Source organism: Coccinella septempunctata, chromosome 6 (genome assembly GCF_907165205.1).
Source record: "Coccinella septempunctata chromosome 6, icCocSept1.1, whole genome shotgun sequence".
Taxonomy (NCBI): Eukaryota; Metazoa; Arthropoda; class Insecta; order Coleoptera; family Coccinellidae; genus Coccinella; species Coccinella septempunctata.
This window is the reverse complement of record NC_058194.1, coordinates 16,345,067-16,368,432: the sequence shown is the minus strand read 5'-3', so window position 1 is coordinate 16,368,432 and position 23,366 is coordinate 16,345,067. Positions and strand designations below refer to the sequence as shown.

At 33.2% G+C, this 23,366-nt stretch overlaps 1 protein-coding gene across 1 annotated transcript; it reads right to left on the bottom strand.

Annotated features, from left to right (window-relative positions):
* Nucleotides 1-774: 774 nt before the first annotated feature.
* LOC123315279 (alanine--glyoxylate aminotransferase 2-like) lies at nt 775-23,366 on the bottom strand. Its single transcript, XM_044900919.1, has 7 exons — nt 23,121-23,366; nt 20,282-20,400; nt 19,965-20,199; nt 18,828-18,921; nt 12,291-12,722; nt 2,473-2,717; nt 775-1,504 (listed from the first exon to the last, which is right to left on the bottom strand). Exons 1-7 carry the CDS (start codon nt 23,171-23,173, stop codon nt 1,300-1,302), a joined length of 1,383 nt encoding a protein of 460 aa, XP_044756854.1. The 5' UTR covers nt 23,174-23,366; the 3' UTR covers nt 775-1,299.

Here is a 23,366-nt window from a genome sequence, read left to right as displayed (position 1 = left end):
ACACAAACAAATCATTAAAGTTGTATATTACCTAGTTTTGTTAGTTGTAACTAACTTTAGTTCAAATTAGTCTATATGATAGTCGTATGTGATTGTGATTGGAGTGATTTTGGAAGAACACATGTTCTAACCTACACTGCATTTGAAAAAATTCTTGGGGATTGGCCTGTCCAAGATTCCTGTACTTCGACGGGACTCCGAGAATACAACGCATTAGTTTACTACTTGATTTTGGGTACATAGCATAATTGCTGAGCCTAGATCCTTCTCCCCTTTGTCTAGCGGGGGTACTAGCGGGGGGCTGGGGGGATTAATTGGAATAAGAAGGAAGAAAAGACCTATATACGTTCAGACACCGAATATCAACATTTAAAAATTCCATAACCTACTCAACGACCAATTTTTTTGAATGCACGTTATAATAGCTATAATGAAGTGATATATATATACTTATATTTTGGCAGTAGATTCTTGAGCTCTATTTTTTCCGATTAGGTGTAGATAAAAATATGAGGGTGTAATTATGTATTGGGAAAAGATTCATCTCATCAATGAAAAGCTATACCTACATATTCCGAAAATCATTCAATTCGATAAAATCGTTTGTCATATATAACTGCAATTATATTTTTATGGATTTTCATCAGCCTGAATATTTTCAATCGAGCTGAATTGGAAAAAATGGTGAAGGGAAAAAAATTTTCCTTTTGACCTCAGGAATCTTCTGTTGAAATGTATGTCAAAAACTCACTTATAGGGAAGTGATAACTCATCGAAAATTCAAAACTTTATTTATACAAAATCAATGGAAATACAAACTAATTCTAGGTAGACGAGTATTTAAAAAAATAACTTAGAGTAGAATGATTCGTTTAACATAGTGAAACGAGATCCTTCATAAAACTACAGAAAATTAAGAATACGACGATTAAAGTAGAAATAATGGCGACTCTTCTATTATACTAGGCAAGGCTAAGAATATACAGATTACCCATTTCATACACAGCCGGAAATATTTTCCTTTTAGGGTTTTCGTGAATGGAAGTGCTGAATTTTTCTTTCAAAAAAGCCTATTGACGCTGATGAAGTAGTAGAAGTCAGTCGGAAACTATCGTAGGAACTTAGTAAAAGAAAACGGTGCTACGTCGTAGGCGCCAGCAAAACTTTTATCTGATGAAATCAGTGTAGTGATCAGATCGTTTTATCGCCAAATATGGAAGCTGTGAACAGCCACCCTGAATATATTGACCGGAATTCTTGATTCCAATGTGTTTCCTTTGAATCAAAACAGATGTCACCCTATTTGTTCATCTCGGGACAGCCGCTATCGGCAAATCCATTGTCCTTTGACAAATCGTCCGATCCTTCCAGTCTTGCAAGCACCCTGTCAAGTGTGGAGACGACTTCATCCGCATTTTCCTCTGAGAATACCATAGGAGGCTTTATTTTGATGACGTTCTTTTCCAGTCCATCTACGCTCAGTAATATGTGATGCTCCTTCATCCTGAAAACAAAGTTACGTTATCATCAAAGGAACATCGAAAAACACTGCACTTCGCCTGCGTTCTCCGATTTCTGAAAGTGGGAATTTTGCACAAAATTACGAAAAATATTTTTTCGTCGACCTAAAGAAAAAATTACATTTTACGTACTTATTTCCGAACGAAAAGTAAACTATTCTTAAAGGTAAGTAATTTTCGTCCGCATACACATTTCCTCCGCAATCTTTTTTCGTCCGGCTGTTCATCACTCATACCTATACCAGATGGAGGGGCGATTGATTCAAATTTTTGCATACAGAATTTGATAAAAACATAAGTGGCTGTGACAATAACTGTCATTTTTTGTCAAATTAATTCTTTGCAAAATCGGTTAGATTTTACAAGTGAATTAGGTACATGGTTTGAATGTTAGTGTTCATTATAATCAAGAATGGATAATGATAGCTATATGGATATCAGTAACACCTCTCCTGAGCTAATATATAAGGGAATTTACAATTACGGCGACCTAGATGAGGCCATCAATCTAACTACTTACTTTCATAAAGGAAGATATGTGAGGTCGACGAAAAAATGTTATATCTATGCACCTCTTCAAAAAACTGTCTATATATATTATTAGTATTATTGCTAGCCCAGGCTGCGACTCGGATATCAATTTGTAGGCTCGATTTTAATAGACAGTTTTTCGTCCTCAACTATTCAAAACTAGCTAATTGATTGAAAAAATTCACCGGGCCTCTATAATCAGTTCGCATTATTTAGGAAACTATCGAAGATAAATATTTATATATATAAAATATAGGGATTTTAAATGTTCAAAATTGAGAAATAAAACACGCGGTAAAGTCGGTAAACTTTTCTCAACAGATACTCATTTAAAATGGTTGTAACTCTAATCATTTTCGAGTAATTTTGACGCAGATTAGCCTGGCCACTTTGCACCTAGATCTCAGACAGACGAACTCACCATTTATGAATCAGAGTTGCTGCTTCCGGATTTGGTTTTCTATTCGTCTTGTTTTCAACAATTTCGATTCCCAAAAACAGTCCAATACCTCTGACATCTCCAATAACTGAATATTTTCCCTTAAGTTTCATACATCTTTTCTTGAGGTACTCTCCAACAATACATGCATTCTCCATCAGTCTTTCGTCCTCTATTACATCCATCACAGCATTTGCAATAGCACATGATACCGGGTTTCCACCGTACTGAAATGAGATAATAAGAGTATCGTGTTATTTGGTCATTGCAGTTATATAGAATACTGTTTCTTATTTTGGTGATTTTTTTATTAATTATATTTCATCTTTCGAATCAATCTTTTCATTGATTTTCAACGGCATCGACAACTGGGATCTTATCAGTAAAAAATAAAAGTAAAAAACACTTATTCGCCCACATATGAAGTTTCAGAACATAATACGGAGATTTTTATAAACACTCAAGAGTAAAAAATCATGAAATCCTTGAATAATCAACTGCATATAAAATTCGACTAAATTAGGAACTGAGAATTCATTTTTATAATTATCACTTTTTTCAAATTGAAATCCAGTCTTAGCTATCAACTTTTTGTTCACCGACTCCACACTTCTCATAATTTCATCGAAATAGCAAAAAATTACAGATTCTTCCGTAACATAATCAAACAAACGGCCTATCATGAAACCTCACAATATTTCGATCTTTTCTTTCGTGGCACTTAAAAAAATAGCAATTACCAGTTTCGAATTTCAAATTTTAAATTCATTACTAAAACAAAAAAGTTTAGGTGATTTCTGTACAAAGGCTACATAAGCAGTTAATGGCTTTTCCTTCGACTCATATTATTGTATTTCCCTTTATTGCAATCTTTCCATATGTCCGTGCCATTAAAGTATCCAAGGAGCCCAAATAAATATTTCACCCTGATTAAAAATTTGAAACAGATGATATATACGATTTTCACAAAATGAGTTTTTTAACCACTACACGTGTTTCGCTATCACAATAGCATCTTCAGGTGGATGAAGGTTGTGGTCAATTACAGGATGTTACATGAAAAAAATTTAATTTTGGTCTGTATCTTTGTTTCCGAACACCATGTACATCACAAAAAAATATATTCAAAATATCTTCATTTACTCCCTCAAAATAAGCTCCGGGTCTATGGTGGGTCACCCGGTATATTATTGCACATGTACCTACGCAAATTATTCATATAAATTTTTGAGCATTGTTATTAGAAAATGAAGGAATCGTACTCAACTCACTGAAATAAGTCAGGCAGATTGAAAATGGATCTTGAAGAAAATAGTTAGATAAGAAAAATAACGAGAGTAGTATCCTCTCGAGCGAATAAAAGGGTTATTAGTGTTTGGTTTTTTTTCATATTTCACCTAGCCTAAAATAATTGATAGTATTCAGATAGTTTGATTAGATGAGCACTAGTAGAAGATCTCAATCAGATTACGATAAATAACAAAAATAAAAAAAAATGCATATATTAGACAAACTTATCATAATATTTATATAATTAAATTGATCCTTGAACTTAAACTCATATTTTCGAAATTTTGCAAGGACTGCTAATTTGGGAAAGAATATTGTGATAAATATGATAAAAATAATCATGCACCTCTAACGATATCTACAAGATTGTCTTGTTTTATTTTTATTCTAATATCAGTTGAAAACAAAATTTTAATTATGCCTAGGAAATTTCCTTAAAGCTGATAAGATAAGACAAATATTTTTCCATTTTATTTGAGCGTTTTTCACAGAACCGATGATTAAAGTTATTTCATTATGAAGTTCAACGATTCTGTGGATAAACTCACAAAAACGTAAGACGCAATCTTTGTTGGAGTTTAGATCAATCATCGTGTGATCACTTGAATCATAAATCAGAGTTTCCCTGAAGTGAATAATTATTTCTGGACGGCTAAATAATTATGACTGAAAAACTGAGAAGCATTCTGATATAGATATCAATGAAAATAGTTATGTCTAATTTGAGCTGTATTTTGGCGTTGAACTAATTCAAAAATATTTTCAAAATATATTCTGAGTGACGTCACTAGTTCAATCTTCGCCAAAATGAATAGCTGTGAAAGCTTCACAGCGCGATTGACACCGATTTGCTGTTCGAACTAAGAAGATTCGAACTATGCCAGAATCTGCTTTCAATATTCTAATATTCACTAAATATTTTCAAATATTTTTGAATTTTTGTGTGTGACGTCACCGTTGCAACGCCAAACTACGTAATTTTCAAAAACTTTGAAATATTTTTGAGGTTTCACGACAAAATACAGCTCAGGTTTTGAAGGCTTGACATCGCGATATGATGGCGCAAGTGTCGATTCAAGCATCCAAAGATATTACATTGTGTAATATCTTTGCAAGCATCATAGCGACTGGTAACGCCCCATTTTCATCGAGGTGTGAGTTGTGTTGCTCTGGCGAGGTCAAATGAGACAGAAATCATGGTCAGCATCTACTCTTACTCGATTAGATTGACCTTCTATGGATATTCCGAGTGGTGGTGATTACATTTTCTGAAGAATGATAACGCCTAACGGCAATGAATGAAAAATGCTATGTTGCTCTGATGAGGCCAAATGAGGCCGAAACCATGGTCAGCATCTGCTTTTCTTCGGTGGAGCGTACTTTATTTGGGGCCTTGACGATGACAAATTGGCTAGCTCAATTCAGATCGTAACACTCGTCGATAGTCATATCGTCGGGTGGTATGCATCTGAATTTATCCTTATTATTACATTTTCTATATCAATGAATATTATGTATCTGAATTAATTTCGATTGTTTTGAGGGTTCTCATGAAATTTGAACCCCATATTATGTCGAATAGTTTATAAAGAATTTTTTTGGGATTTCATTTTAAATTTTTTTGATGATGCGATGTCTAGGAAACTTTGCACAAGACTTTTTATCGCCACTTTACAACAAAATATGACGAATAAGCTATAATAATGTTGTCTTTTATCGCAGGCCCGGATCTACGATTTTTTCTGACCGGGGCAAAAATTCATGATGGCGCCCCCCCCCCCCCCCCCTTCTAAGGTTCGTAGGAAAAATCTAATTGCATATTCGTCATCGCTTTCAACCCGAGCTATTTTTTTCACTAGTTCGAGGTCGTATAGATTATGCAATTAGATTTTTCCTAAGATGAGTACTTTGGGAAAAGAAGCACTCTTATTTTCTTCCCATTGTTCCATCAAAACATATTTTTTCTCATTATTCCCTTAAAAGTTATTCTTTTCCCAAAATACTCCCAAAAATTGCATATTCGTAATCTACGACCTCGAATTATAATAGTTGCAATCGTTCGAAAAATAAAAAAGTTTGTATTTACAAGAATGTCGTTTACAACCCGCCCTCGTCTATCGTTTTTACCCGCGCTTCATGAACGAAATTATTCCGAACAAAAATTTATTTTTTTAGCTACATATGTCGACCCGGATCATTTTACATATTAATTCAAGGTCGTAGATCACGAATATGCAATTAGATTTTTGGAGGATCAGTATTTTGAGGAATAAATCACTTTTAGTGCAAAATTTCGGAAATATTGGTCAACTTTGAAGAGCTGTAGCAGCTAGAAAAAAGGCACTAGTCATATGCTGTTTTTCTTTGTGATGAATTGGTTCTTTGCGAATATAAAAAACCACACTTCATTCATCTATCACGAACAGTTCAGATTTTATGAATTTTTCCGCGAAGGTCCAAAATTTCCGATTTTCCATCGACCATAACATGAAAAATGTTTTTTTTTTTAAATATCTGTTTGCATATTCGTGTTCTACGCCCTCGAATTAGTGTACAGAATGAATTCGGTTTTGATCGGAGACCAAAAATATTCTTCAAAAAATCGCCCACTCTGTATATATTTCATTTTGTGAAAACATTTTAAAACACTCAATTTCGTGAAATTTTTGTATAAAACATTTTTTTGTACCTCTCTTAGTTACAAAGTTAAAGGGGGGCTCAAATTATGGTGAAAAACTCTGTACCTACATCTATGGAAAATTTGAAAAAATTTCAATCTTACTGATTTCCACCAAAATTGGTGTTTTTACTAAGGCATAGATTACGAATATGCAAATAGAATTATGCTGAAAGGATTAGTTTTTAAGTTATGGTCTATAGAAAATCGGAAATTTTGGCCCTTAGTTCCAGATGAGAAGGCGATGAGTCAACAGGCAAAGAAATTACTGCTGGACGCAGTGTGAACATATCAGATCTTTCAACCTATTTCACCCAAGTGTGGCGGTCATTCGTAGATGACTGAATAAATATGCAGTTAATTGATCCCTCATTGATTTTAAAGATTTTAGGCATATTGATGGTTTATCATGTTTCCATTCTACACTTTCCATTTTGGCACTAGGAAATTAATTTTTTCCGAGAAAATCAAAAGTAAAAAAATTTTAACCTCTGGTTGATTTTGGCGCCCCCTTGGGCTGGCGCCCGGGGCAAGCGCCCCGCTTGCCCACCCCTAGATCCGGGCCTGCTTTTATGAATTATTATAAACATGCGGGAAATACTAAAATTAATGGTTAAACTCAAACATACTTACAATTTAGGTATATTATATTATATACATTCGATAACAAGAACAAGGCTACACAAATTATAGATATCGTAGAAATGCGTTAAAGGAAAAAACGCTATTCATTTATATTTCATATGAAAATTCATCAAAAATGCACAACATAAACTACTCTTTGGATTTGAGTTTCCACAATTTTTTTTATCAAATTTTTTTCTTTATTTAACATGAATAAGATTCATTATGATCTCCTGAGACTGTTTCTTTCAATTTTTTCTTATAATCAAGGTTTTAAAAAGAGGCAACTTATATTAATACCATAATATCAGACTCAAACTCTCATAATTGGATAGCTTATCAAACTAAAAACAGTTTTGAATTGAATATTTTTCAAGCAATGCATAATCCACATTCTGAAACTTTCATCTTCATCTTATTTATGGATTCGGGTTGGTTGAGAAAAGAAAGCATGCTGATATGACATTCAGAAAACTGGATACTAAATTATTGAATTTTATCGGTGACAATTCATAAGCTCTTTTATTGAATTAATATTCTCAATTTGAAGGTTTAGGCAAGCATTTGAAGCAATCATACAGATCGACACCTCTTCTAGCTTCTTTTTTCATTTTTCCGTTCAAAAATGATTGGAGTTTTTCTGGTTGCTATACTTGGAAAGTATTGCTGAGGCCTGGTTGAACAGTTCAAATTCGAGCCGGGTTCAACATTGAACCTAGTTGAAACTGTCAAAATTGAATGTCAAAGTTGATCTGGCGGGTTCAAACTGGACCTCAGGTTGAACTTGAACTGTACAACTCGGCCTAAGTTTATGCCTCTCAAATCTTTGCTTGGATTGCTAAATGAAATACAGGGTGTCCGAATTTAACACTCATGTGTTTCAAGGGGTGATTCTAGAGACCCTAAAATGCTTCTCCCATTGACATATGTCATCAATAAAACACGAAAATTGTTTGCTCGTTTTCTACATTCCTTAAAAATATTCTTATTAGTCTATTTATAGAATTGGTGCCATACTGAAATCAAGAAATGGGTTATATGCATTTTATATATGCAAAATCTATGGAAACTCACGGTCTGGCCGACGATTCTATGAAGAAGCGTTTCCTAAACGAGTTCTTCTTTGCGAAAAAACGTTCGCGTAGGTTCTGAAATCCTCTCAGATTAGAGATTCAAATAACTCATATCATTGAAAAGACGCACGTGTATGGTTATTTTCCGTCTCTATTTTGTCATCGGGTCCAGAATATGAATGATCAATAAGATTTATACCGAAAAGTTTCAAAGATAACGTAGAAATTTTTTATTTCTGCTCTTATTATTTGGAGCCCCTGATACTCTGTCTAATTTTCCATTCCGCGTTTGGTTTCCACAGACAGTGAAGTGAGATGGGGCGAACGAATTGAAACCTGCTATCTTCGATCAGGCTAGCATGTTTGCAGTTTATTTATTTCCCAGGAAACCACCTTTCGTTTATTAAACATATATAAGTCAACTTATTCCGACGTATAAATACGGTTTCATTAGACCAAAATAAGAAGGACAAATGTCCGCGCGGTAGACGTATAAAATCAATCCTGGATATACGTCTCCTATTCGTATTTCATATACGTCTGATACTCGTATTTCATATACGTCTTTTAGACTACTTAAGTAATTCAGAAATTACGTCGAAAACTAGTCGTCTTTAAACGTTCAGAACTCATATATTATAGACTATATTTCAACGACCTCAATGTACCAAAAATAGACATTTAATAATCGTATTTTATACTACAATTAAGTATCAGTAATAGACGTCTCTGAACAACGTTAGACCTACTGTTCATGTATACAATATCCGACGATACGATGATCCGAAATTGCATTAATATGTGTTGATCGATGATTTCGAATATAATAAATTAAAAGAACAATAAATGCACTTTCTGATCATCGTTCATACTGTCGAATATCGTATGAATGAACATTAGGCTTATTTGTTGTTAGATATTACTGTTCTGAATATAGTCAATCTTCAACATTTATTATGACAATCTTACCCTCTTCCATACTTATCCTTTTCATAGTTTCCAATAAGACATAACGTAGTGTCAATCGGATTTTAGGAAAACTAAATTTTCAACTATTTAGGTCTCAAACCAATTTATTCAGAAAATAATAAAATAGTAGTTTTCAAAATTTAGGTGTATACATTGAGCACACCTCTTTAAATAAATATAATGGTCTATTCCTACATTTTTAGATTGCTTCAATCAGATGTACCCACATCAGCACTACGGCCTCTGTAAAATGTTATTTCAGTTAGTTTTAGGAGAAAAAAATATGTCGAACAAAACATACCAAATATCTTTTTCATCATATCAGTAGACTTGAAAGTGGAGAGCTTTCTTCAAGATCGGTTATGTCATTTTGTTTTTTAGCAGATGTTTAAACATGTCCATCACTATGTTGAAACAGAATACATTTCAATCACTCATGACAAAGTACAATTAATTTCCTCCAGACAAAACAAACACAGTAAACACACACACAGCTTACGAAACTATTTCAAGATGGACGACAAGGAGAACGAACTACGAACAGCGCATGCCACATAGCATAGAAACACGGCCGTGACTGCCACATGCGTGTATTGTAACGATAACTAATTGCCTATTGGCCGGTCGGGCCTGCGTAGATCCTCAATCCTCTTCCTACGTAAACATGGCACCAACGTTGCCAGGCTATTAAAAATGTAGTAGATCTTGAACATTCTCATAAATCTGCTAGACTTGTTTGAATTAGAACTAGTAGACTACAATTATATCAAGTGAATAGGTCTCATCTCAAGTGAAGAGGGCATTCAGTTTTCCAGAACACAAGTATAGACAGCATAATCTTTGATGGTTGAAGCAATCAGTGTATGGACAGGACATTATTTCATTTCATGTGACAACGCTGTGAATTGTCGAATTGGGGGACTTTTAATCAAAGATATTATATGTGTAATTTCTTTGCTTTTAATTGGTTGACGACCATCAATCCGAATGAATTAAACTCCATTTGGCGAGGAAACTATAGAAAAATATGCAAACATGCATTTTTTTCGTTCAATGTATTTTTTTTTTTCATTTATTGCACCTATGGTTGTACCCTCTATTCAAGAATATCTAGTATGAATGTTATACATATAAATTATTCCTGCCACGGCTCAACCATTTATATACAGCTGATTAATTAGCTACCTGGTGAAATCAGTTCAAACAATTAAAGCACTTATATAAGCTGAATCGCTTTTTCAACTTCGAAAAACTTGAATGTTTGGAACTATATGTAGGTGTATAAAACTCAGAAACATCGATATGACAATAATGAATAAAGGACCAGTATTTTTTTCTCCCTGATAACTAGAAGTAATGTAGTAGGTATCTACATATGGCTTATAATAATAGTCATATTTGAAACCTTTCATATATTTGTCCAGTGTAAACCTCAATGATGAGTGTTAAAAAAATTCGCTCATAGACAGATTGAAAACCTACCATATATCCGTTTAATATACCTAAGTTCATGGAGAAGGAAGGTAGGTTGAAATATGTACGACTTATAGTCGTATAATTTGTGGAACTTTTAGACCTAGTTTATAAATTATGAAAAATTATTAATGCTGGAAAATAAGCGATATATATTGTAGGATGCATATTGTTTCAATCGTAAAAACACAACTGGGAGACAAAATAGATCTCATTATGTATATATGACTTCCACTTATAGACATTCCAAAAACCTATCACATATTCGTTTAATATAGGTGTAGGAAGTACGTCGAAAAGTACAATATATTCGACGTATAATTCAGAGATCTTGTAGACTTCGTTAATAACTGATGAATATGACGAAGAGTTTAAAATAATTGAAGTATATAAACAAAAAATAATCTTCAGTTCTTGAAAAAACTATTGATAAGCAAAAAACATATAGTGTGGTATATATAGGTAACGCTAAAAGACGTTTTATAAACCTACTACAGAAAAATGGTATAATATAGACGTAAAATACTTGTACTGTGATAGACCAAAACGAAAAATATACCATCAGGATGAATATTAGACGTATACTAAACCAAGGTGTGTTTCCTGGGTTGCCATGCTTCTCCTTGATCCATTGCAGAGGCCCATTATCCCCGAAACTGATTTGAATTTGGTTTGTTTGGTTCAAGTTTTTCTTTCCAACTGTGATTTTATACATTGATTCATTTGAGTAAATTTCACATAGATAGATACCTAATACTGAACAATAAAAAAAATCATTGGAAATATAGTGTTTGTTTATTTATCGTAATTTTTCGATATTATTTATTCATCCTGTAATTTTACGTTGGATATAAATGATATATCAGTATAATTTTGATAGAAATTTCAATTTTTATTTTTTTTTTGAAGGTTACTGTAGATGGCTCAAAAATAGATCAGATAATTTCATTGCTGAAGTTCAGAGTAGCAGCTTCAGGTGGGTGAGGATAAGTTTATCGCCATCGAGATAGCGAAACACGGGTCGTGGTTACATACGTCATGTTAGTAAAAAGTATGTAAATCCGTTTTTACTCAATAACCCATAGATTTTCATCAAGTATCGGCCACATTAATTCACCATCAATTTCTTATGCAACACCAATTATTACTTTCATTTTAAATACAAAAACTCTTCAATGGCATTTCAAATTTCATTTTCTTGACTATCAGTTCAAAGAACCACCAGATTTTTAATCACCGATTAACTTCTAATGATCGATGATGTTGATTGGTGCATCTGAATGAAAAGTGGCCGTTTCGTATAAGAAATAGAATTAAAATAAAATGTCCTCTGATTGGTGTCAGTTAATATTTGAAGTTGCTTTAAAAGATTGACATTGATATTGATAATATAAATCGGACTGGCAGAATTCTACACTTTCATCACACCATTGAGAACCTGCCGACATCGAAGGTGAGTAGCGATAGACCGGTTTCGCTCTTGTTTGAGCTCGTCTGTATCGCATAACTCAACCAAATGGACTGGAATCTGGCAACTATCAGAGCTTTGATCGAAAAACCGAAACCAGACGCAACCATAAAATACCTTGTGCGCATTTGCCAAGTTGAGACGGGTGCGCGATACTCATTGCATTGCGCAATCGTATTACGCACCAAGAAGAACAAAATCAAAATGATACTCGTAAAGTACTCACCGTATTGAAATATTCCACCCCTGTCGCTTCAAAACTTTCAGCTATCCTCTTCGTTGTGATGACAGCAGCAACAGGATGTCCATTGCCCATGGGTTTACCGATAGTAACAATATCTGGAACAACATTCTGGAGCTCGAAAGCCCACCAGTGTTTACCTGTCCTGCCAAATCCAACTTGCACTTCATCAGCAATGCAAACTCCTCCATGATTCCTCACGTGTTGGTAAGTTTCTTTCAGGTAATTTCTTGGGAGAATGACCTGTCCACCGCACGAGACCAAACTTTCGTGGATGAAAGCGCAAATTCCCGCATTTTTCTCATTTTTCACTGTCTGACAAATTTCCTTAACATCTTGAGCATAAAGATGGCTTATGTCTTCCTCTTTGTATTCGAGTGTGTTGTATTTTCCGCGGTAAGTATCGGGTAGAGAGGCCTAAAAAAAAAGTTGGAATGTGTGTCAATTACTTGAAAATTATAAGCTGAGTAAGAATTGGCCACTTCAATCTCACTGGACTCAAAATTTGCAATTTCATATTGAAATAATAACGAATAACAGCTGTTTAATAGACAGAAGAGATACCAGGCAATGCACATAACTTTCCTAACGGACATTTTTGCAAAATGTTTGATTTTTGCCAATTCAAAGATGGCGAATTCAATAATATTGCATTTGAAAAGAATTCTTCAGAGTGCCTCTAGATTCTACTCAAAAAGTGCCAGCTGAAGGTTTGAATTTCAGATCTTAAGCTCCAATTACAAAAAAGTGATGAGAAGTTTTCGACTTCGTTAAAATTTTAATTTTTTCTAATAACTTAAAAACGAAAGATCGTAGGAGGTTAAAGTTTTCTCCATTTTTTTCCGAGAAAAATAGCAGGGAAACTCTTCTAGTCTCCTAGATAAGTACCATAGTTCTGTGTCTAGTATTTTAGGATTCGTTTTAATTTTTTTCTAATTTAAATTAATTGCATTGAAATTCATATTTGTTAGGTATCCATTTTGACTTTAAGTAACGAGAATATGAAAGAAAAAGTGTTATTTTCACCAAATAATTCTTTATTAAGCTTTGATGTAACTTCGTGATCTACCGTGACCACATTTTCAGATATTGGAAGAAGATAATTAATACAAGAACGAGAAGTCCTTTATTTTTGCTTTATTTTTGTTGATATTGTTTCGTTTCATTTTTCCTGTAAATGGATAGTAACCTGTTCAAAATAAAAGTTTTTTTCTTATTATAACAACCCCTAACCGAATATCGCATCTGGTATAAGGGGGGTTAGTTATCTATCAGACTTTTCTGGAAAACTTCATCAAATTGCGTTCAGAAAATTCACAATGTAGGTACCGATAAAATGAATAGATACTCCCTTTTTGCTTGATGCTATGCTGAATTTTGGAAAATGGGGGAATTTATCTCAAAATAAAGCCTATGTAGCACGATGTTGTTTTAATTAGGTTGATGAAAGATACAACGCAAGGATAACAATTGCATACAAATCAGTTGAATACTGAGATTATTTGCCAAAGGGAAACATTACTATTTATTGATCATGTTCGCCTCGGGTAATCATCAAATAGAGGTTGTTCTATTTGAACGATGTTATCAGACAAAAATTATAAAGAATTGAGAGAAATATAACCTTCTTCTAATTCTGTATAAACAACTGATTAAACAGCACATTGACATCCCACATCATGATAATATCATGAAATAGGTACAGGAAACTTAAAACGTGCACAATACTGCACAATATCTTCAATTTTGAATTGATTAAAATTGAGGTTCGTCAATAATCAGGGCAATTTATATCCCCAATGCACTTTGTGAAACTATGGGGTTAAGAGTCTGTGAAGAATAGGTACATTCATGCTAATTGTAAATATTTGAACTATAGAAACCTGACCGGAAAATATGAAGATTAAACTCAAATCCAAATTACCTCGATAAAATATTTCTTTTGCCTGAGATACAGGGTGCTAGGCTTGAAATATTCGTTTCACGAAATTTCAATAAATAGCGTCATGTTGTTTATCGTTGTTTTCGAATAAAAAGTTCTGGGAAAACTAATTGTATGTAGATTCTGGAGAAGATTAATCGGTCATTTGCTCTTGTGGTACTCCTCAAGTAGAAGGCAAAAACGTTCATTCAAAATAATTTAGAAGGATATAGGTATAGAGTAACTACAATTCCTGCAAAATATAAATATGTTTTATTGGGAAACGGAAATACTCAACAGACAGATACGGGGCACCGAGGTGGTTCTGGAGATACCACATTCATTGGCTTTCACTGTCTTCGTAGCCGAGATACAGGATGTTTTATGAATTTTACTCGTTTTTCATCAGGCCATATCAGGCGAACCACCCGGTATATTTTCTTCATATTTACAAAACGTGTATCTTAGTCAAAGCTCAAATGTATAATGCAATAACCGCAAGGGAAAACCAGGTCCGGATTAACAAAAAATTAATAATCGTTTGAATCCTCGAAACAACACCCCGTAAATCGAAATTCTGAAAATCTGTTTCAATAGGTATTCGAATAGACGACAAAAAAATTAACTAAGGCGTGTGCTTTAAATTTTTGCGCAGACAGTTTCACTGCACAAATTTTTAACGTAAGTGTGAAGTTTTTAAGGAATTGGATTCTTTATAGTTGTTCGAAGTGACTTTTAATGATGAATTATTAAAACTAATGAAACCATAATAATTAAGTAATTATTTATGGCCTTGGATTTAAATTTTTATAGCTGCAGACCATTTCAGTTTTCATTTTCATGTTACTCTCTCGTCATTTCCAGAAAAATTAAGGCCCCCTTTATGTACATAACTGAGTATCGAAATTTATATTGTTATTGAACGTTTCAGTCAAAGAATTGATCGAATTAGGTCGAATTCATTTTTGTTAAAACAATTCTGTACTTGTTTTCAGAATGAAATCAAGGTCCCCTGATTTCAGTCAATTGGATTATTATGTCTGGGGTTACATGAAATCACCAGAATATTCCCCTGAGGTCAATACTCGGGATAAGCTTATTATAAAAATAGAAAAAGCTAGCCAGAAAATGAAGAACACCCCTAATGTAATTCAGAAAGCAGTTCGGGATATTCTGAAACGAGCAAGGAAATGTTTAGAACAAAATAGAGGACATTTCGAGCAGTTTATGTAGTTTTTTCTTTCAAGTTTGTATTTATGTTTGTTTTGTAAATTTTTTTATTTTGAAAACATGTACATAATTGTTTTAACAAGAATGAAATCGACCTAATTTATCTCAATTCTTCCAATGAAACATTCAATAATAATATCCAAGCAATATCAATTTCGATAATCAGTTATGTACATACAGGGCCTTAATTTTTCCAGGAAAAAGAGAGAGTAACTTAAAAATAACAATTACAAAATGGTTAGCAGCTATAGAACGGAAAACCAATTTAATTTGTAGTCTATACGTAGTTTGAATTATAACGACATATTTTCTTCAATATAAGTTGAGTTTTTAATGGGTTTAAAGTCTGAAGATGACAAAAACCAATTTATTGAATTTACTGAACTATTGTTCAGTGTACTTTTACCTTTGTGCATTTAAATCAGTGTAAATGTGTTTTTTGGAGTATTTGTGTAGATGATGTCAAGATTTTCAATGATTTGTACATATCATTTCAGAGCCCTGATGATGATAATAAAAGTTATCGAAACTGTCGGCAACTAAATAAATTGGTTTTTGTCATCTTCAGACCTTAAACCCATTAAAAACTCAACTTATATTAATTTGTAGTTACTGAATAATGTTGAAATAATTATCAATAGTTTTGATAATTTATCATCAAAAGTATCTTCAAACCACTTTCAGAATCCAAGTTCTGAAAAGCTTACAATTTTATTTATGAACAAATACTATAGATACGATAATTTTTCTGAAACGCCTTGTAACTCAAAAACGAATGAAGATGTCTATAATCTGCTTTCTGATATCTTATTCGTCGGGAGTACTGAAAATTTTTTCCCTTATAGTTCTCGAGGCAGTGCGCAAGAACCCCATGTTTCCTTTTTTTTCAAAATTTTTCTTTCTATAAAGTTGTTCGTTCTCCTTCCTTGATATTCATTATTTAATCTATTAAAACCAACCTGCCCAAAACAAAATTAATCACCTAATTTCCACAAACCCTTGAACAATTTATAAAGGGTTCACATTCTATTCACTCCTGCTGCTATTGATATTGCTGCTGTTGAGCACTGAACAATGAATATCTTTATAAAATTATTTCATAGTAATAATAAGAAGCAACATTTGAAAGTGATTTTCGAATTCATTATTTCATTCTTATGTTTCTGCTGATGTCAAGAATTCTTTCTTCACTAAGTGTTTACTTCAGTGAACAAATAGTCCAGGTCAGTTTATGCCTGGGGGAAGAAAGGGAAGTCTCTCTAATTCCCCACGGGATGTGAAAATGCTATGTTAGATAAGTAATCTGATAGGATCAGGTGTAGTCGAACAGGGTATACAAATAAATCCTTCTTTGGTGCAGCAAACCCTCAATATCGATAAATGTTCGGTTTGATTGCTTATTTGTAATAAACCTACGGTAATCATTCTTAACCGAATGAAAGCAAATATTATTCGGAATATACAGGCTGTTTCAAAATTCAGCTCAATGATTTTAGAGTTATATTTCACGAGTAATTTCAAGGCAAAAAGTTCATATAAACAGAGGTCTGCCTGTGCAGTTACGGAGCTACAGGTTATTGAAAATTCAAATTTTTTTAGTTATTTTTATATAGCTCCTGCAGTTTTCGAAGTATTTGACTCAAATTTGAAACATGCATCGAGCTGAAGGTTCTTCATAATCGCACGTGCCAAATAATAATAGAAATCTATGATTGGTGATACTTTTCTTCCGTCGTTTTTTCTTCATCTCCCTAGGATTTTTTGATTTGCGATAGTGATATAAAACTCAAAATACATATTCCTCGTTTTGTTAGCGAACTTTTTGTACTACTGACATATTGTCCTACTTTCAATTTCGAGAAAATCGCAGCTGAACGAAAGGCTGCTATTATCAAAGTAAAAAAAGGAAGGTAAGTACCTTCTGTATTTTGTCTGTGATAATTTTAATTTATAATTGAAGAAACGTGTTAACTTTTATTTTTCCAGGAACGATGTTGAAAATGCCTTCTTCCCGTCTGCGATGCAAACCTCCAATCTAAAAAATTAAGCTTTAAACATACTGTAGCTCCATAACTAAGCGTTATTACTTATATTTTTATGATTTTTTTGCCTTGAAATTCAGTGGCGGTCCATCAGGCTCGGAAGGTCGTAAAAAACGCGGCCAACAAAGATGTAAATTTTCACTTTGTTTCAAATTACCAAAATCGAATTGCCCACGTACACTCTGTACGTCCCAAATTCGATGTCCAGTGAGGGAATCTCGGAAACAAGAGTAGCTAGAGTAAAACCGATTCCACATCTCTTTTACAGAGAAACACAGAATGATGAAAACCGTAGCCTCCTGTGATTCTTCGTTTTTGAGTTATCGACAAAAAATGAGATTTTGACGATTTCGAAAAGTTTACATAACTTTTCTTCGAAGTTACAGATCTGAAACTTTTCACGTAGAATCCACTGACGAGGTCAAAATTTTTTTTATTTCGAATCATCAGGCGAACTTTCGTTCTTTTAAATGCAAACTCTTATTGAATTTGTAATTTTTGAATGAAAAAAATCTTTTGTCACTAGATTCTACGTAAAAAAGTGAAGAAGGTTCAAGTTTCAGATCTATAACTCCAAAGACAAAAAAGTTATGAGAACTTTTCGAAGTCGACAAAATCAAAATTTTTGCTAATAGCTCAAAAACGAAAGATCGTAGCAGGCTACGGTTTTCAACATTCTTTGTTTCTCTGAAAAAGAGCTCGGCAACAAGCACCGCTTTTGCTCTAGCTCTTCTAGTTTCCGAGATTCCCTCACTGGACTTCGAATCTGGGACACCCTGAACATAATCTCTAGAAATTTATGATTTTTAATATTATTATTTCGAATATTATACCACGAGAAAACTGATTTCATTTGTAACCGCAGTATACAAACGCAGTGTAATATGACAGAAATCTCTCTTTTGAAAAAAAAAAAAAGACATTTCTGCACGGAAATTATAATGTTTTCATATGAACAATAGCTCTGCTATAAGCTATAAGATGTTTAGGGCTTATCTATTCATCCTGGAACACCCTTAAAGAAATAATGTATTCTGCTGAAGAGAAATTGATTGATTGGTCAGACAATTATTATCTTAGTAACTGCCAAAGATAAAAGAGGAATAGTGGTCTACTAGTAAATAAATAAATAATCTCCACTGTGGTAATAACAGGTTGAATTTTATCAATTATCCTATTTAAGGACCATAATCATTACCAAAAGTTTCCAAACCGTCCGTCTCTATTTAACATTCCGAGATAAGGGAATCTATTATATTCATTTCACTAGGTCAATAGAAATCGAGATAAAGTGTAGCATTCATAAGCACTACCTCGTGATGTTCTTACCAAATGCACGTGATCCTTTTGGCCAGTTCCTCCTGGTAAACTGAATTTATAATGAGAAATATCAATCAAGGATGTCAAGTGGCCATGGTATGCTCTAAAAAATAGGAAGGTGTTGGATTTTGACGATGCTGTCCAATGCCACAAACTACTATCCACTCCGAAAATATTTTCACTACATGTATATCAACCTATTTTGCCTACTTCAATAAGCTAACCAAAACAAATTAATCGAAAAAGCGCTTCTTCTGTTCATTCCACGAATTATTGGAATTTATATCTCTACAAAAATATTTTATAATACAGAATCTCCCAACTTTAACACCAGCCTGATCACTGATTTTCTCAAGACCCTTCAGTTACGTGATTTTTTTTTTTGGAGAAGGACGTGTTTCAAGAAAGTTCTCACCACTTAAGCTTCATATACTATAGCGTCCAAATCTGCTTCCCCAAGTGTTCAAGAAGGAAATGCGTGTAGAGCGATACCTCACTTTATTCATTGGCAACAAATGCAACAATAACGTTATCTGAAGAGGTTATCGACCAGTAGTTATTTCCGCATAAGTTACAGTATGTGTTCAAAATGCACCCATAATTTCTTAGTCAATCTAGAATCTACATGAAATGAGTTATCGTTATCCTTATTAGAGGCTAAATTGGGATTCATTTTTCGTTTGACAACTTTATTCAAAAGAAAATATTAGAGCTGATGTTCCGATTTTAAAAAATTGATGAGAAAACAATTTCTTCAGGCAACTTTATCCTCACAATGAAAGGTCAAAAGCGTATGGTGGTTTGTTTTTGTTGGGACACCCTGTATAAATCAATATTTTTTTATACTTATTTTAAATATTGCAGTGAATCGTAATCCTATTTTTCACTATTGCATAATGGAAAAGAATCTCAAATCATTTCAGATGAAACATGAAAGTTATTTATCTTATCATTGTTGTTAAAAAGAAAGTATTTGAATATTGAACAGAAACATCGTTTTCTGCTTTCGTGAATTGCTTGTGAAGGTGGAAATCAGTTCAAAAGTTAATTTCTCCTTCAAATTCAATTTCAATTAAAGGGTTATTATTACCTACATACTTCACTATTTTTTTTGTTATTAACAAAAGAATCAAAATCAAAACTCACCCTTCAAAGGCGATTATATCCTTATTCCCTGTATGTATTTGAGCCAATCTTATGGCTAAATCATTAGCTTCTGACCCAGAGTTCACGAAAAAACATGTGTTCAAATCTTTTGGCATAGTTTCTATAAGACGTTTCGCACATATTACTATATTATCATGAAGATAACGATTATTTGTGTAGAGCAGCTTCATTTGCTTGCACCCAGCCTCAACTACTTTTGGATGGCAATGACCGACTGGAAGATCAAAAGAAAGATGGTATTACATTGCAAAAAATACAAGAAAGTATGAAATTTTTTTGCAGGCATCGAACCTCACCGTGTGCTACATTGTTGATGCAATCCAAGTATGCTTTGTCTTTTTCATCATACATATATTGCCCTTGTGCTCTTACAACTTTCAATGGATCCTGACGGAAAAACAGCTGACATGATTTCCTGCAAAAACAATGGTTCAATGAACTAGTGCAATGGAAAGATAGCATTGTAACTAATAATGGAAACCCACAATTTATCTTTCTATATAGGATCAGATTTCAGATTGTATCGAGAACACGTAGCTTAGTCGAAATGATTTTTCCAAGTAATTCTTCACATTCTACATACAAACATCATAAAAGAACATTCCAAACCGGCATTGGAAAAGCCTTCGGTCGAATCACAAACCACTGAGCCAAAAATCCACCACATATGAGATGAGAACATTGATATACAGGGTGTAAATGAGAAACAATTTAAGGGGTGATTCCTTGACAAAAAGTAGTGTGGGTCTTTCATATAATTTTTTTGAGCAGCTTCCTAAAGATGGCTCCAGAATAGCAATTTTCAATATTTTTCCTAAAAACCAGAAAGCCGACCGGCATGAAATTGAGCAGACATTCTCTGTATTTATTGCTATGAGCAGGGGCTGCTCAAAAAAACATTATACCTATGAAAGATCCACAATACCTTTTGAAATTTTTCGCAACTCTTTATTTACACCTTGTATGTACAAAATTTGAATTTTCATTACTAAATGAGGTATCTCATTCAGTAAAAAGCATTTTGTATTGAGTTGATATTATCCTGGCAATACCTTGAAAAATTAAATTAATTTGTGTTTTTTTCAACACTCAAAAAAAGTTGATTAGAGGCTATTGTATTGTGAGATGTGAAAATTTTAGGGCGTTGCAATTATTTGCGGCCTCACGTCTAAAGTAGAATTGATTAATAATACCTCACATAAGACCACAGAGAAATTAGGCATTAGGTACTCACGACTTGAATTTTTCATATGATAATAACAAGAGAATGTAATTATTTTAGGAAAATTTGTAGAAATTTTGCTAACTTCACAAATTTTTACTACGCTCAACTATCCTTGTGGAATTTTTTGAAAAAAATGGAAATGCTATTTTCATCAGAAATATTTTCCTCGATTATAAAACATTTCTAAAGTTATCTTAGACAAATTTTTAATGTTTCATCCAACTACCCTCTATTTTTTCTCTGAGAAATGTCATATTTACGATTGTGAAATATATAATACCATTAAGTATATTGTATAAAGCTTGGCAATATCTTCAGTTCAGTTTCAGATTGAAATAAATTTCGACTTCAGCGTATTATAAACCAGGTAATGATCTTCAGAGTAAAGCACCACAAATTGTTATTTAATTAGTACATGTTACGGACCTATTGAGGTTTATCTCCAGAAAATGTATAAATGACTAGCAATTTAAAGATAAATGATTTTTAAATATAACGCTAGTCGGGAGTGATGAATGATGGTAAAAGAATATATCTCCATGAGAGATCTTGATGTTTTGTATCTACAGAATAGGAAAAAAATGTCAAGTTCATAACGATTTGGTATTCCAAATACGAGACTCAAATTAAAGTTATGATTCAAATCAATAAGAAGAATTATAAATAGTGCAGTCGAAATGGCATTGAAACAAATTACATTTTTGACTTTCACTGAAGAATTGATTTCTACCAGATTGAATTCACTGCCCTTGTCGCATTTTCGAGTAATTGGCAATATGTAAGTAATGTCAATGTGATCCCTACAAGAAGCACTTTTTGTGGTAACTGGCACTTTGTCACTATAGCAAATTGGACTTCAACGAGTTTTTGGGTAAAACCAGAAATGGATGAAACTTTTATTGCTGACAAATAACCCCCAACAATTTTTTTGATTAGGGATGAAATGGTTAACGAATTGAATTAAAATTTTCATTCTTTTATGTCTTTTGTGGTCAATGACATGCACTTTAGGTCAAAGATTACTCTATAATCTTTGCTTTATGTGTTATTGCATGATTGTAGTTTATAAAACATCTGAAATAAAAATCACAATTACGAAAGAAACGAACATGTAATTCATACCTTCCAATGATCTTTCATGAATTATTAACCTACAAAAAAGGATGTTTCCGACACTTACACAACATCATTTATGTTAAAAACCTCAAAATACATAAAAAAGTAAAAATTTTAGTTAGATAAATTTGAGTAGGTATTTCATCCCTTCAATGAAAAAAAGGTTGATGAACACCCCAGCAATAACGGAATCGCAATTAAAGCGTTAGGTATCCATTTCTATGGAACAAAAAGTTAAGGTTGCCATTCAGAAAAACTCAACACTCCATTCCTCTTAGAGGATGCATGACAAGACAAACTTTTGTACCTTAAAATAAAATTGACCTTTCCGTACATTTTTCAACAAAATGTAGAATTTGGTAAAAAATGAAAAAAAATGGCTGGAGTAGTTACAAAAAAAGTTGGAGCTTTCATTTGAGAAATCTTCTGTTGATTCGTCTCTGAAAGACGAAATCACACAAACTATAAACTACTTTTATTGAATACCTAGCATTGTTTTCGAATCGAAATGATCAAGAACCCGAGTTAAAGATTTGTCACGATCCGAATATCTCTTATCAGCCAAAAAGCGGGAACCATAGGAAAAGTAAATTTTATGATTAAATTAATGGTAGGCCTATACAATCCATCTGGAATACAAATTTCCTAGTGAAAAATAAATTGCATCCACGCAGAACACATTAGAATAACAAAATTCAAATCATCTACATGACAATAAAAATAGGACTTGAAAATCGAGAAAAAATTATTCAGAAAAAAAAAGAATTCGAACTAAAATTTTTATTGCAACTTACCCAATATACTTATTCCGCATGGCCAGGGTATCTCCTTTCGACATCTTCTCCATGGCGACTTTTCTTTTTGAATTGTCACAAAGTACTGAAGACTCTAGGTAGATTTTTTATTCGATTACACCGGTAACGTGAAGTTCGTTATCCAAGGAATGCCCGATATATAGCAGTTTTTAGATTTCTGTACCTGGACGTCACAAAATTTCCATTGTCATGCGCAAAGTTAATGAACAAGTAACTTAAGAAATG